The sequence below is a fragment of the Condylura cristata genome, unplaced genomic scaffold, assembly GCF_000260355.1.
Source record: "Condylura cristata isolate star-nosed mole 26May11 unplaced genomic scaffold, ConCri1.0 scaffold00013, whole genome shotgun sequence".
NCBI classification, from domain to species: Eukaryota; Metazoa; Chordata; class Mammalia; order Eulipotyphla; family Talpidae; genus Condylura; species Condylura cristata.
Genome location: NW_004567114.1, coordinates 7,258,170 through 7,273,607, shown reverse-complemented (window position 1 = coordinate 7,273,607; position 15,438 = coordinate 7,258,170). Strand labels below are relative to the sequence as shown.

The window sequence follows — 15,438 nt, the reverse complement described above, 5'->3', positions numbered from 1 at the left end:
TGGCTTTAGCTTCTTAGTGCTGTACTTTAACCTGCTGTGCCACCAGGAAGGGCCCTAAAGATTTATTTATTTATGCATACAGGGCTGGGTACAGGCCAGAGGTACGGGGCAGTGAGAGGATTCACCAGAGACAGAGTGGGGAGCAGAAAAGGCAGAATGATGAAGTACACTGCTGAGCGGAGCAGCAGGCGAGAGAGGGGAGGTCTGCTGTGCTATGTGGATCACCTCCAGGGCAGAGGATCAAACTCGCACTGAAGTGGCTGAAGCCAGCTTGCAGTGCTGAGTACTAACCTGTTGAGCTACCAGGGAGGGTCCAAGTTTGGAAATATTTTAATTATGCCTTTAACCTTGAGGGCTGCATTTTTTTTTTCTTAAAATAAGATCTTTATCACTCACAAATATAAATGCTGGACTTTTTTTTTTTTTTTTTTAACTAATACTCTATAGGCATTTCCCTTAAAGTATGTGACAAAGAAATAGACACAGGTACCATTTTTGAGAAGTTAAGTTTTTTCTTGGAATCAGTCAAAAGAAAATCATCCATGTATGTAAAAAAAGATTTTACTCTTGCCTTACTAAGAACTGATCCCATACTTAATGAGACATTACATTAAAAAAAGAATTTTTCCCTTAAAGTAATGGCATGTTGTTTTCAAATGAATTCTTACATCAAATCCCCAAATATAAAACAGGTAAGGGAAGAACCCTTATATATGAAGGTGGCTGAAACAGGTGTGGGCTGGTTCATTTATCTTCCTTCTCATCTCTGAGGAAGAACATTCCATTTTAGTTAAATTTGAGAACTATTGTTTTAAGTGAAGTCTTCTCAAGCATGGTCATCTGTCCAAAATAAATAGGTATTTCATCATTACCAACCCTGTATCAATGAACAAATCTATGGTCTAATAAAGCAATGTTATATACAATTCACTCTTGTTATCTGGGTTATGTGCAGTAGTATCACTCCCAATTTAGCGAGTATGATGAGCTTGCTCCTAAGGGACATACGCAGTCAGGTTCCTAAGAGCTACCAGTCTCACCTTTTTGTCAGCTGATGAGGACATAATAACCTATTTCATGTGTTTCTGTTCAAACACACCATACTAGTAGAGGGTTAGTGCAGTTACCTGAGTCAGCGTCAATGGTGCTGTAACTCCTGCTGCAGTGGAGTTTTATCTAACACCTATTTGCTCCACAAGACACACCACCTTCTTGCTCTCAGCAACACTAGTCAGCACTAACATTACACTTGTTAAGCAGTAAAATCACCCCCAAACCTCATAAGAACAGTGCACTAAAATCTGGAAAGGGCACTTGTTTACGATACGAAGGCAGAGTGTCACCTTGTTCCACTATTGGGAATTTGTGATGGGATTCAAACTCTTGTCACTCTAAGGATGTCTGCAGTGACTATAAATGTGCCATGACTATGGGTTATGGGGTTAATTTTATTATTTAAATTTTAGCAAGCAGGCCCTCCCTGGTGGTGCAGCGGGTTAAAGCACTGCACTGAGAATCTAAGGCCGCTTCCTCATGAGTTCGATTCCCGCCTGTCCGTCCTGGAGGTGACCACATGGCATGGCAGACCTCTCCTGACCCACCCGTTGCTCCCCTCAGCAGTGTACTTTGTAGATCTGCCTGTTCTGCTCCCCATTCTGTCTCTGGTGAAGCCTCTCACCGCCGCTGAGCCTCTGGCCTGCACCCCAGTTCTGTATGCACAAATAAATAAATCTTAAAAAAAAAAAAATTTAGCAAGCAGAGGAACTCACTGATACAGAAACTGTAAATGTGGAGACTAGACTATGTATTAGTGTTTGAAAATACTTAATAGTGGTTTTTACATAAAAAAATTTCAATTCTCAGAGCTGCTAAAGTAAACTGCAGGACACAGAGCAATAAATTAGGAGAAGTACAACAAACTCCCTGTAATGGGGCAGTAGTGTAATAAAGGAACACTATAAAAAGGTTCAAAGTTAAGTTCACCATATTTTTATATTTAAAAATGACAGAACTATGTAAGGCATTGACTTGAACATCGGTGAATTTTATAGTGTACAAATTACTGCTAAATAAAGCTGCTAAAAAAACGACAGGAAAAGTAAACCTGTATTTCATTTTCTAATTAAAACATTTTTATGTGGATTTATTATACAGAAGAACATAGTATTCTATGAAGGAAGGAGCAATAGGCGGGTGTACTAACTATAGACATAAATAAAATACTGATACCAAGTCAGACTCAGTAGCCTCCAGAGTTAAAAGCCCACCTCCTATAAGCTACTTCTATTTCATCCGACTGCAGTAAAACCCAGTTGGAAGTCATTCAAAAGTATTATTTCTCCTTTACCTTCCACAAAATTTTACAACAAACAAGTAAGCTTTTCTTTGGGTGTAGCCATTTATTTTGAAATCAAGGTAAAATTGAGGTAACAAATCTGACCATCTGCTATTTTCAGCATTCTGAACTGTAATCCAGTGGCTTTGGCACGTCACAGTGGCTGGGCACAAGGTCACTAACCTTTGTGGAACATGCCCATTATCAACAGTGTACTTTACAGAACTTGATTATATGAAAAATGTCATTCTAATACTTACATATGTCAATTAACATATATTTTTGCACATATAAAGCTAACATTAAAAGCATCCTATCAAAGTTGTAAAATGAAATTTTCTGGTGTATTTACTTCAAACATATTCTCTCTAATAGTGGATTTTGCCAATCGTAAAATTTTCTTCTTCTATGACCAGTTGTACCAGTCATTGTCAAGACTGCTGTGCAGTGTGCATTTCAGTAAGCTTTTGGGAAAGACTTGGAGCACAAGCTAAGTTTCTGAGCTTACCTCTGTCTGCTATTCTTTTCATCAACTGATGCTCGCCCCACTTAATCAGATACTTAAGGATATCTTGTTCACTTGCCTATAAGAAAAACAGGTTTATATTTATTTTAGTGAAATACATAATGATTAATTGCATTACTAACTCTTCCTAGGTCATAACGTACATGCCAAATACAACTTACCATTCACTGTGTGTCTGTTAGGACTGTTTGAGTTAAAGCTGGGGCCCATCAACAACAAATATACAAAGAATGAGTTACATGTGTTTTGTTCAGTGAGTAACCTCACTCCTGAGTGCAAGCAAACTTTTTATTATTAAGTCCTATATTTCTTCATTATTCTGTTCTCTTCAACTATTTAAATTTATTTTATCTTACTATATCTATGTGGCTTCTCTACACAGCTGCCTTAAATTCTTTTGGGAAGAAGATGGAGGTAAGTAAATCAAAGTGAACATAAAGGGATACAGGGACTATTATCTCCTGGAGGAACATGAAAACAATACTCTGGTCACACATTTTGGTAGAGGAGACTAGAATCCCCAGAGGTGTGCTAACAAGTGGTGAAGAGCCCTTCACACAACATCTACAAAATGCCAATGTGCCCCTCAATTCTTTGTACTTAAACATCTTGAAGCAAATCTTAGACTGCTCTCCAAGTTTTTCACTTTCTAAGGAGAAACAAAGCTTCTAAAGACAATAATCGAAGAAAACGGACAAAATCTAACTCCTATAATTCAGTCTGGATCAGGACAGAGAAACATGGTTAATAAACACAGATCCTCAATCAGTCAAATCCAGTCATGACAACACTGGTACTGTAATCAAAGCACAGGGAACGAACAGATGCTAAGTACATCATTTAATTCTTCACAGCATTTCTGAGATGAAAAGTCTTCTGTAATTTTTCTAGTACAAAGACAAAAGAAGTAGGAAATGACTCAATGAGTTCACATCCTTATAGCATTTGAAATACTGTATAGTTCTACAGTTTGGCATAATGTTCACATAGTCAATTCAAAAACACAAAATTAAACTTAAACATACTTTACCAGAAAGTATTTTTTGCAATATTTTAAGCACTCACATAACGATGCAAAATTTTCTAAAAAACTACTTCTAATTAAAAATGAGTTTAAACACTGTTATAATATGTAGGACACATTGAGCATTTTCCAAGCAGCAGCTGAATTGATCAGAAGTTGAGTATTATTCTTTGTGCTGCTAAAGTTACTGTGTACAGTCTAAATATCTGATACTCTACCAAAAGTAAGAAACTGTCAGAATGAATCTACTGTCGATGGAAGTCAAGAAAACGACTGCTGGGGTATGCCTCCAACTGTGCCTACTGCCTCAACCCCTTTGGTGACACAGTTTAGGACCTGGCTGGCTTACAATGCTGAGTCATGGCAGCAGCATGCATGAAGGGCCAGAGAACCAGAAGCTTTTGTTGTACAAATCTGAAGAGGACATGGAGGGAGTTGGATCACTGCTGATGGGAGAACAATAGAGTACAGATGGGTTTTCTGAGGCACATACGAATGACAATGAATTTCTGAGGTGTATAAATGATTACCTGTAGGTAGTCAGACTGGATAGCAGTAAGCAGATGGTCTTTGCTGAGTTCATAAAAAACATCCGAAGTCATGACCTGGGAAAATTCCTCACAGAGGAAATGTAAAGCTTGTCGGTGCACCCATTTAGAGCCATATGGGTGCGAGCTCCACTTGAGGATGGCAATTAAGGTATCTAAAGAGATGCTCTCAGCAATGATATCCTCACAGCCTAAAAAAGAAGGCAAATACTTCTTGAGATTAATCATGAATACCACTTACTCAACATTAGTGTGTTAGGCACGATACTTAAAAGTAGCAACAAGAAAACAAAAGAACTCAAGGAGAAAATAAAATCTCATGGAAAGTACCAAGACCTGGTGGGATGGGGTAATAGAGGGTAACAACCGACAACGACAACTGTAGGGAATTTGCTGTTCCAAAGCCAGGTCCACAGAAAAAGGCAGAGTCCTCACAACTGTTTAAGAAAATAAGTATTTATGTGCAAACCCAACAATCTGAGTGAGGCACTAAGGTGGAGAGCACTGTAGCTAACGGGGAGAGAAGAGTGGGGAGAAATGTGGACTTGGGGACTGGTCAGTCAGAGGAAAGATCTATGACAACTGACTGACAAAAGAATCCACACCTGAGAAGTCAGGTGCGCATCTTCTACAAACAATGACCATGTGTCCTCAATAATTTTCTTATTAAAACAAAGGCCTTTGCATTGTTGATAGTTTAATCCTCCTGGATACAGACAAGCTGTTACAGCTTTTGCTCAGTTGGGATTAATTCTAATCACCTGAAAGAAATAAGTGGTTTGTGTGAAAAGAATCAGACCCAAGGCCAGCAATTACAGCATAAAAAGAAGAAAATTTGAGGTCAGCTATTTTCCTTGGGAGAGATCATTTCAAAATATAATGACAAAATCTGAATGCCAAAGACTGAAGGGAAAATGGCCACTCCAACTAAATTCGTCATGCTAAGTTCCTATAAAATAGAGAAGGATCTTCATAATATGCAAAGAGAGAGGCCTTTAAACACCATGGCAACAACAAAACGTGGCTAAACAGGCTGCTTTCTAGTGAGGTTGGAGACTTAAAAGATATAGTCACCAGAGAGGGCATGGTCGACTCCAGAGACTCAAATTTCAGTGACTGGGAAACTGTGAAAGGTAAAATGAGAAAGGGGGTAATTCCATTTTTAGGTGATGTAATAAGATCATTAGTAGCCAGTACTGCCTATAAAAAAAAAAATCCTCATACTCTTTTTTCATATTAGCAGAAAAGGAGAGTATCAGAAAATTATGCAACCTGATTTTTACAGAACAGGTAACAAAATACCTCCTGGTATCGCTATACTGTTACAAGACAGGGACTGCTGTCTTCATGGTATTGCTAGCCCCTTCTTTCTTTCAGTGGGAGCTAACTAAAAGTTGGCTGAAAGTACAAAGGAAATCTCTGTGTTAAGACAGCGATCACAGATGGGTGACAAACAGTGGTCTGGTAGTCTCAAGGATAAATGCAGGGCTTGGGCGCAGTGCAGTGCCTCTGTTTTTGCATCAAGAACTTGAAGGAAGACGTGGAAAGTGTGTTTCAGAATCTCCTGATGACCTAAAACTGGGAAACACAGTGAGAGCACACTGGCTAACAAAATTGTAACTGGCTCAAAAGATGAGTGAAAATGAAGATGAACATAGCTATAGCTAAGAAAATCAGGAAAAGGTCTAGATTTACATAAAAGAAAATCAGCTGCACAGCAGAGGAGAGGGCAGAGTAGCTGAACTGCCACCTGCGTAAAAATCCCTGGGTGTTTTAACCGAATGAGTGGGGAATGTGGCCAGACTGCTGTAACGCCAAACAGATCTCAGGCTCTTCAGATACAAGCACGAGGCCTAATCACAGAAATAATGTTACATTGCTCTCCCAGGGTGCTGTGCAAATCCCTGGGTGTTTTAACCAAACGAGTGGGGAATGTGGCCAGACTGCTATAACGCCGAAGACATCTCAGGCTCTTCAGATACAAGCACAAGGCCTAATCACAGGAATAATGCTACATCGCTCACCCAGGGTACTGTGCTCTGCCCTGGGCCCTGTGTTTCAATGAGGCATGAACAAAACTCCAGAATTCTCAGAGAAGGGCGAAAGAACAGTAGAGAGCATGAGATTGTCACAGAAGAAAAGTTCTGAGCAGGAAAGATGATCTGACTTAAGAGATGACCAAGGAGAGATCTAAGAGCTATCGCCAAGTGTCTGATGCACCGTCGTGAGGAAGAGGAGAAATGGCTGACTTCTCTGTGGTTCCACAGGCAGGTACTGGGAAACAAATGGATGTTGAAGGAAGGGAGACTCTGACTCAAAGTTAAGAATTTCTAACGATTAAATTACTTTCCACTCTCCAAAAAAAGGACCCCTCTAGAAAATGGAGAGATGGCGACTTATCACGTTAGGGATAGAGGTGGATGCATCGACAGAGCCTGGGTATAGAGAGGAAATCTTGCTAGCTCACAGTGGGTGTGGAACCGAGGTCAGACAATATCTAAGCGGCGTGTATTTCAAAGATACTATTTTTGAAAAGCTGGTAACAGAGCTGTATCATCTGAGTAATCGAAGAGTATTCAATCTAAGCATTAAAATGGGGTCCTTCACAGCAAGTGAAGGAAATCTGAAAGTAAGCGATACCCGATGCATGAATGTGTGCTGATGAAAGATGTGAAACACAAACGGGTTCCAAACAGCTCTTGGGCTTTATGGTGAGCCTTGAGTGCCAAGCCCAGGAGGACAGGCCTCACCCAGGAGCCAGTGGAGGGCTTGGTCAGCATGTTGCTGCAAAGCAATACTGGAGTAGAGGAGAGTGGGATGAACCAATCTGTTGGGAAAGGCAATCTGATGCGTGCATTTCGGAATGAAGTAGGGGAAAATCAAAAAAAGCGGTTATTTAAAAGTTACTTAAAATCCTGCTAAATCAGGATACAGGTAGAGATAAAACGGGGGGGAGGGGAAGAGGGGAGAGAATTAAAGATAATGTCGTTTTTAAATGACATTTTTAAATGTCAGGTTTACAAAGAAATGAGACATGGCAGGAAAAAGTGGGTTTTGAAAGCCTGGACTCGAATCCCAGCTCGGTCATTTAGCAGCAAAACCACTTTGCATGCATCACTTAACCTCATCAAGGCCGAAAGAGCCTCATTTGTAAAACTGGGATTATATTCCTAACTCAGGGTTGTTACAGATTTAAATGAGATTATGCCCTGCATTCCAGCTCAGAGCTCTCTCCTGATTCTCAGACTTAACCTTAAACTTTCATAGAAGAGCTCCACGTGAACAGTCTGCAGATATCTTAAATCCAAAAGTCAGTGTTTCATCTGAAATCTAACTCTTCTTAATTTGTTTTAGAGGATATCTCATCGACCCAGTCACTAAAGCCAAAAATCTCAAGTCTCCTCAAGTCCGTATATGACCTACCACCAAATGCTGTTCATTCTCACCTTATTTTAAATCCACTTCCCTCACTGAATTACTACCACCTGTTTCTGAATCTGACCCTTCCTTGCTACTTATTGAAATAGCCTTAAAAAAAATCCCCATTTCCAGTCTTTCTCCCAAATCCAGTCTCTATAATGAAAATCTGAAATGAAATGAAAATTAGATTAAATATGCCTCTGTAACAAATTTCTCATTAGCTCACCAATGGCCTCAAGATAAAATAAAAGTGCTATTCTGATGGTCAGTCCCTGACCACTTCTCCAGCACCATCCTCACTTACACCCAACACTCTAGTTATGCTGCATGACTTCCAGTTTCCTAGAATTCCACCAAACTCTCACCTCCATGCCTTTGCACATGTTTACTTTTTCCAAAATGCTCATAATTCCACCACAAGTTTTAGGTCTGCTGTAACCTTGATCTCACTCCTCAAAGTCTACCTGGGTCAGCTGTTTGTCCTTAAAGTTCTCATGAGCCAGTGTTTCTATAATAGCACTAAACTCTCCCATTATTTTTTACCTTTCTGATGTATTTGTACAAATCCTGTACCCACTGAGGGCTCCTTTGATTTTACATGCTTGTCACTCAGTGGAGAGTTAATTAAAAACAAACACAACAGCTAACAGTTGTAAAACTTATTAAGTACCAGTTCTGTGTTTAACTTAGAGTATTTAATTCTAACACTTCTTAAAGAACATACTACTATTATTATTGCTATTATTCCCATACAGAATAGAAAACTGGTTTATAGAGATTAAATTGCCAGATCATTCGGCTAAGAAGACAAATCATACTTTACAACACATATCTTTCCATAATTCATAATTCCCCCCCCCCATTTTATGCCTCTAAACTTAGTTCTTCTACTAATTAATGCTCATCAGAAAAATCTTCACTTAGGACCACTACTCTCATGAACAGAAAAGTACTAAAAATACTCCAAAATGGTGATTCTGAATCACATATATGAAAGCAAGATAACTAGGGGGAAAAAAGGAATCCCGGTGGAGATGTTTGTAAAAAGACTCATGATGCCAAAATAAAAATTTCAGACTATGACTAGGAAGTGGCAATTTGTCTTTTGTTGAGGTTATCAATAATGAAATGAACGTAAATATAGCAGCAAAGTTGAGAGGCAGCTGGTGGGAAAGGCCAGCCAGTGAGCTAGCTGCAGAGAGACTTCACACAGTACCATCTACTTGGCAAATGGTGGACCAGTCCTATAGGTCAAGAAGCATCATCAGCACACAGTCAAATTGTATCAAAGACAAAGTGACATCAACCCAAATACAATGTATAAATCAGAAAGCTCACTTCTGTGTAGCACAGGAACTCACTTCCAGTAAGCATAATATCTATTCGATGTTAGCTCTTCTCGGGTCAAAAACAGTTTTGGTTTTCTTTTTGAATTTCCAATCTCTCATGGACCAATACTCAAGAAAAATGTTGCCTGAATATTAAGGCACTGCCTTATGCTTACTTTCTGGAGACACTACATAGCATTGTCCCGTCTAGAATCTCTTCCCTCTTGCCAATTTCAGAATAAAGGGAGGTCGAATTTGTTGCCTCCAACTTAGTACTAACTTCCAGAAAGAACTTTTCCTCTACAGTTTACTGCCTCATTTTCTAACAGATAAAATAATATATAAAATACATATTTTAAAAGACAACTAAATGATACAATCAGAATAACTAGTTATCTCTTTAAAACTCCAGGACACTCCCTGGTGGCGCAGTGGGTTCGATTCCCGCCTGCCCCGGAGGAGATCCACATGGCGTGGCAGACCTCTCCTGACCCGCCCACTGCTCCCCTCAGCAGTGTACTTCCTCGATCTGCCTGTTCTGCTCCCCATTTTGTCCCTGGTGAATCCTTTCACCCTCCGCATCTCTGGCCTGTAACCCAGTTCTGTACGAATAAATAAATAAATCTTAAAAAAAACAAAAAAACAAAAAAACTAAAACTCCAGAGCTTAGACTGCTACCCACATGTGGTAAATTACAGGTCAGGCCTACTTGCCACCATTTGTGGACAGAGTGGTACTTTCCAGCCCCAAGACTCAGGATTGGCCATGAGAATTGCTTTGGCAAAAAAGGCACATGTGGGTGTGATGTGACAAAAGGCTTCGAAAGTGCCTGTGGGAACTAGACTTGCCTTTCTGCCTGTCACTGTTAAGGCAAGACCTTGCCGTGGGAAATGCCACCTGGATCTGTAGCCTACGTGGCAACCAGAGTGGCTCCTGTCAATTTTAATTTGTGATTTCAGTTGTAAAATCACAATTTTGTGAGAAATAAATCTTCAGTAGTAAAAAACCACGGAGATTTTCTCGCTGTTTGTTGTATAGCAATGCTTGACTAATAAACCAATCTTGGACAAACTCAAGGGTTTCACTAACAAGTTCATGTAATTGAAAAACTATCCGCAGTCAAGAAAGTCAGTGACTCAAAGGTGTCCACGTGTTCTGCTCCAGTACCAGATTTGTAACAATGCTGCTAGGCAACACGAATCAACTTCTTCCTATTTCTCTTTGTATGGCCACTGCATTTTAGAGACCCAGCTCCTACTTGTTTAATTATCTCTTCTACCCTTTTTCAGCAAAACATTTCTTTCTAGCCCTTACTGTGTATCAAAATTTGAAGTGCCCAACATAAATGATCAAGACTGAGATATAAAAGTAAAATCAATCTGACATTTCTAGTACAAATGACTGTTACTGCTGATGTTAAAGTTATTTTCTGTTTTGATCATTAACATTTTTGTTGTTAATCTCTTCATGCTTCCTTGATAACTAAAATAAGTTTCAATGTTGATGGATTTCCCACACATGCTGTCTGGATGTCTTCACTGTCATCCTCCTGTTCCCTATCATTCCTAGGTACACCCTCATCACTGTTTCACCAACACCAGTGGGAAGCTTTTCCATTTGCTTGTCCACCATGAAATATATTAACAGCTCCCCAAACTGGAGTGCTATAAGGGTTATGGTGGAAGAGGAAGTAGGACAGAGGCAAGGCAGGGAAAGGACAGAAGCCGTGTGTGTGTGTGGGGGGTGAATGCAGCTTGCCATGCAACATGAAATGATACCATACGCTGGAAGCCTGGCATCAAGCAGCACGGGGGCTCTTCAGTGCTCCCAGAGTCAGAAGGCAGACATCAAGTGCGAACTGGCTTACAAGAAGAGTTGCTTCAATTATGCTGTATTAACCTGTATGTGACTAATTCCAAATCATAAAAATTATGAAGCAAGAGGGAAGAGAGGGAAGTTACGGAAAGAGCTTTAAATTCAAGCAATAATATCACTAACTCTTGACTCTCTCATTTATCACCTGTTGCCTAATCATAGCAAGGCCTCTAGGAGTCTCATGCCTTCATATAGAAGGTGAAATAATCCCATCAGAGCTCCAAGGATTATATGAAGTTAACAGTGCAAAGTGTTTGCTTCTATATACTAAGACTGGAAAGATATAGAGAGGTTAGCATGCCCTCTGCAAAAGGATGGCACACAAACTCAGTGATGGGTTCCATGCTTTCTTTAATATTCAATAAAAAAAAATAAGGGATTTCTTTCAGGTAGAACTGGGCTTTTAGTAGTGAATTGATGTATACACATATGTGGTACGTGATGCAATGTAGTCTATGTTTTAATGTCATGTTACTTCAAAATTAAAAACAGAAGAAAAAGATGGGGGAGCCAATGTGTCCATCAACACTACCTTTCTTTTCTTTTTTAAAATTTTTACTGATTTTTGCATAGAAGAACTGGAGCGAAGGCCAGAGATGCAGGGGTGAGAGGAGCCACTGGAGACAGAGAGGGGAGCAAAGCAGGTAAAATGACTGAACTGTATTGCTAAGGGGAGCAGTAGGCAGGTCAGGAGAGGTCTGCTGTGCCATGTAGGTCACTTCCCTGGCCAAGGATCAAATTCAGGCTGCTGTCATGTTTGCTTGAGGTGACAGTATTGAGAATTAACCCCTAGGACACCACAACACTGCCTTTTATCTAGGCTAGAAATCATCCATCAGCTTTGCCAACTCAGTCTTGTTGAATACACACAAATTAGTCAATGGGCACGTTGTTTCTTCCTCTAAAATGCTTATTAGGGCCTCCCTGGTAAGTGTAGGGGTTAAGCTACTGCAGCATGAGTTCAATCCCCGGCCAGGGAACTGACCCCCATGGTGCGACAGACCTCTCCTGCCTCCCCGGTGTTCCCCTCGGCAGTGTGCTTCAGGAGATCTGCCTGTTCTGCTCCCCCCTCTGTCTCTGGTGAATCCTCTCACACTCCCACCCCCACTTCTGGCTTAGACCCCAGTTCTTGTATGCATAAATAAAATACATCTTTAAAAAATAAAATGTTGATTAGCCTCTTTATTTTCTATTTCCACTATCACCACCACCTCCAAATCCTTAGCACCTCACACATCAATTACTAATGTTTCCTCTTATCTGTCTGCCCCCTGCATTCCAATATACTGAGCACATTTTTGAAAGGTCTGTTTCTAAAATACCACTCCCAGCAGATCACCTCTGCATATCTATTTTTAAAAGGCAACCAGAGGGCCCTCCCTGGTGGCGCAGCGGGTTAAAGCACAGCACTGAGAAACTAAAGCCACTTCCGCATGAGTTTGATCCCCGCCTGCCCCGGAGGTGACCACATGGCGAGGCAGACCTCTCCTGACCCGCCCGCTGCTCCCCTCAGCAGTGTACTTCATCGATCTGCCTGTTCTGCTTCCCGCTCTGTCTCTGGTGAATCCTCTCACCCTCCGCATCTCTGGCCTGTACCCCAGTTCTGTATGAACAAATAAATAAATCTTAAAAAAAAAAAAAAAAGGCAACCAGAATTTCAGACTCAAGGCAGAAAGTGCGATCCAGACAGGTGGGTTAGAAGCTAAGTCATTCTGTGTTGTTTTAACTACAAGCCCTGGGACCCTGCAACTTCTGAGAGCTGGCTGGACAAACACTGCTTTTGGCTAACCCTTAGGAATGGACCACTCTCAAGAAGATTCTATAGAGTTCCTCAAAGGGACCTAGGCAGAATGAAACTGAGCTCCTAAATTCCACCACTCACAAAAATTAACTCAGTACAGTATTTTTAGGACTATCACCAAGCTATACCAAAGGTCTCTGATCCTTCCTCATCTCAGAATTTTAAGTTTATACTTTTTCACCAACATCTACTATACTATATACCTGAAAGTTACTGAAAGAGGAGAGTTTTAAAAATTTCTCCGTAACCAAGTATGTGAGACAAAGGAGTATTACCTAATCTTGTACTAACCTCTTTGTAGTAAACAATTTGTGACATATCATTTGTACCAGATCATGATACTGTACATCTGGAACATAAAAATAAATGTGTCATATATCACCATAAAGCTGAGAAAAATCTAGATTAAAATTTATTTTCATTGCACAAAAATGTAGGCAGCGGTATGGAATTATTTTGCATGCCTTTTTGGCTAATGTTCAGTCTGTCCCTTTTAGTAGACAGGCATAACACAGAGGTCGAGTTTTAACAATGTAACATTTTCTACATGGGAAGCATATCCTTCAATTATCTGCCCTTAATATTCTTAAGATTTTCTTGCAGTGGCTAAGAGCCAGAAGGCATTACTAATATGAAGCTCTATTACAAGAATCTTTCTGTATTCTCATCTAATGTATTTTAAGTTATGTTCTGAGACAATCGCTGTTGATTGTTACTTGGATGGATATATAAGAAACTAATAAACTAGTTGCTTCTGTAGTAGGAAAACGAGTCGATGGGGGGTAAAAAGTCATTGCAGACTCGCTGAGCATCTTCTGTACTTTCTGAATTATTTTTTATGAATGTAGTACCTATTAAAAAAATCAAACATAACAACAAAACTAAAAGTACTGGGTTATGGAAGTTGCCAAGAGTTTCTTTCCTCATTGCTCATTATAAAATCAATCACTGACCACAAAATCCAAGCAAATACTGAAAAGGAAATGAGGAGATGTTCTACTTTGAGAACATTACTTCCTTCTGAGAGAAAAGTAATCATCAAAATTCTGACTGCTTGTAGGTGAAAATGTATACTGAGTGCTTGTATCCTTTCTTCTTAAGCCTTTGCCAAGCTATGTGAGAGGGAAAAGGTGAGAAAAATGAGAAAGCTGAAAAACCCAGGGAATAACTTAAGAAACTTAAAGGATATGGAGAAAACATGAGGATAACTGATAAAAGTCAAATGTTCTCTTTAAAGCCATGAAAATAAAATGAAAAGGACTGAGTAGATTTCCTTAGTGTTTATAAATTAATGGTCTCTAACATGGCATTTTCAATATTGATGCTTACATATACATTTTCAGTATTTATGTGTCTTAGGGGTGCGAGAACAGCATATAAGGGAAAGCATTCATGGGAATGTCCTCCAGATACAGGCCATCACAGAGAAACCTTGGCTATACTACAAAATAGGGGTATCCAAACTCTTTGAAACTGAAAATGTTTTTATGTGCAGGGAACTTGCTGAGAGATGCAAGCCACATGACGAGTCTGACCAGGTGCCAATCTCAATTCCCTTTAGCTGTGTGATGTGTAAAATTCTGCCTGTGTCTTCATCTAAAAATGTTCCCTAGTCCCAAAAATCTACCTTACTGGGTTACCAAGAATTAAATAACATATACATAGCACTTAGTAATAGTACCCTGGTAAACATTACATAAATGGCAAGGACTTCCATAAATAAGTTTCCTTCAGTAAAAGTGCTCAGCATATTGGTACATTTTAATTTAAAAACAAGCATAAGGTTTGTGGAAGTGGGGAGAGGGTAGAAAGAGAAGACAGTCTCAAGAGTGACAAAGATCACAGGGTACAGGAGCAGTGGCAGGCTAAATGTACTGTGCACTTTCTTCTCAAACTCAGAGGTTCATACTTCTGTTTAAAAACAATTACCACTTACACCTACATCTTAGTTTAGTATTCATAAATCATTTACTCACAAGTGGCTAAAAAGTTAAGTATCTTTAGTTTATTTCAATAATAAACGAAAAATGGAAAGCTTTTGGGGGACTCATGTAAACTGATGTTCAGAAAACTTTGGTTATCTAGTGACTGGTTATGTCTTCAATGACAGTATGCTTCCTTTAAAATATCAACTCACAGATGATGGCTTCTAACAGAGATCAGTCTCTTCTTCCCAGGGTTAGGAAGACAGACAAAAAGATCTGGAGACAGAGAGATCAGGACTCAAATCTTGGCCTTAGCGTCAACTTTAGGTGATAGTATTTTTAAGCCTGTTTCGTTGTAAATGGAAATACCGACCATAAATGATAATGCAAGTAAAGTACTTAGCACAGTGGTACTCAAAACAATGCACTGAATAAATGAATATAGTAAACTTTTAAGATTGCATCTACTTAAAGAATGTACTTAAAATGTATTAAAAAAAACTGACCAATAATTCTGTAATATATATATATTTTTTAAAAGATTTTATTTATTTGTGCATACAGAACTGGGGTACAGGCCAGAGGCTCAGGGGCGGTGAGAGGCTTCACCAGAGACAGAGTGGGGAAAAGAACAGGCAGATCGAGGAAGTACACTG

At 39.6% G+C, this 15,438-nt stretch overlaps 1 protein-coding gene across 1 annotated transcript in view; it reads right to left on the bottom strand.

Annotated features, from left to right (window-relative positions):
• The window catches only part of BTBD7 (BTB (POZ) domain containing 7), a 42,333-nt gene that overhangs the window by 13,948 nt on the left and 12,947 nt on the right, over positions 1-15,438 (bottom strand). The window contains exons 3-4 of the mRNA XM_004681599.2: positions 4,416-4,624; positions 2,844-2,919 (exon numbers count right to left, since the gene is read on the bottom strand). Coding sequence (XP_004681656.1) covers positions 2,844-2,919; positions 4,416-4,624 — 285 coding nt within the window. The remainder of the gene's footprint in view (positions 1-2,843; positions 2,920-4,415; positions 4,625-15,438) is intronic.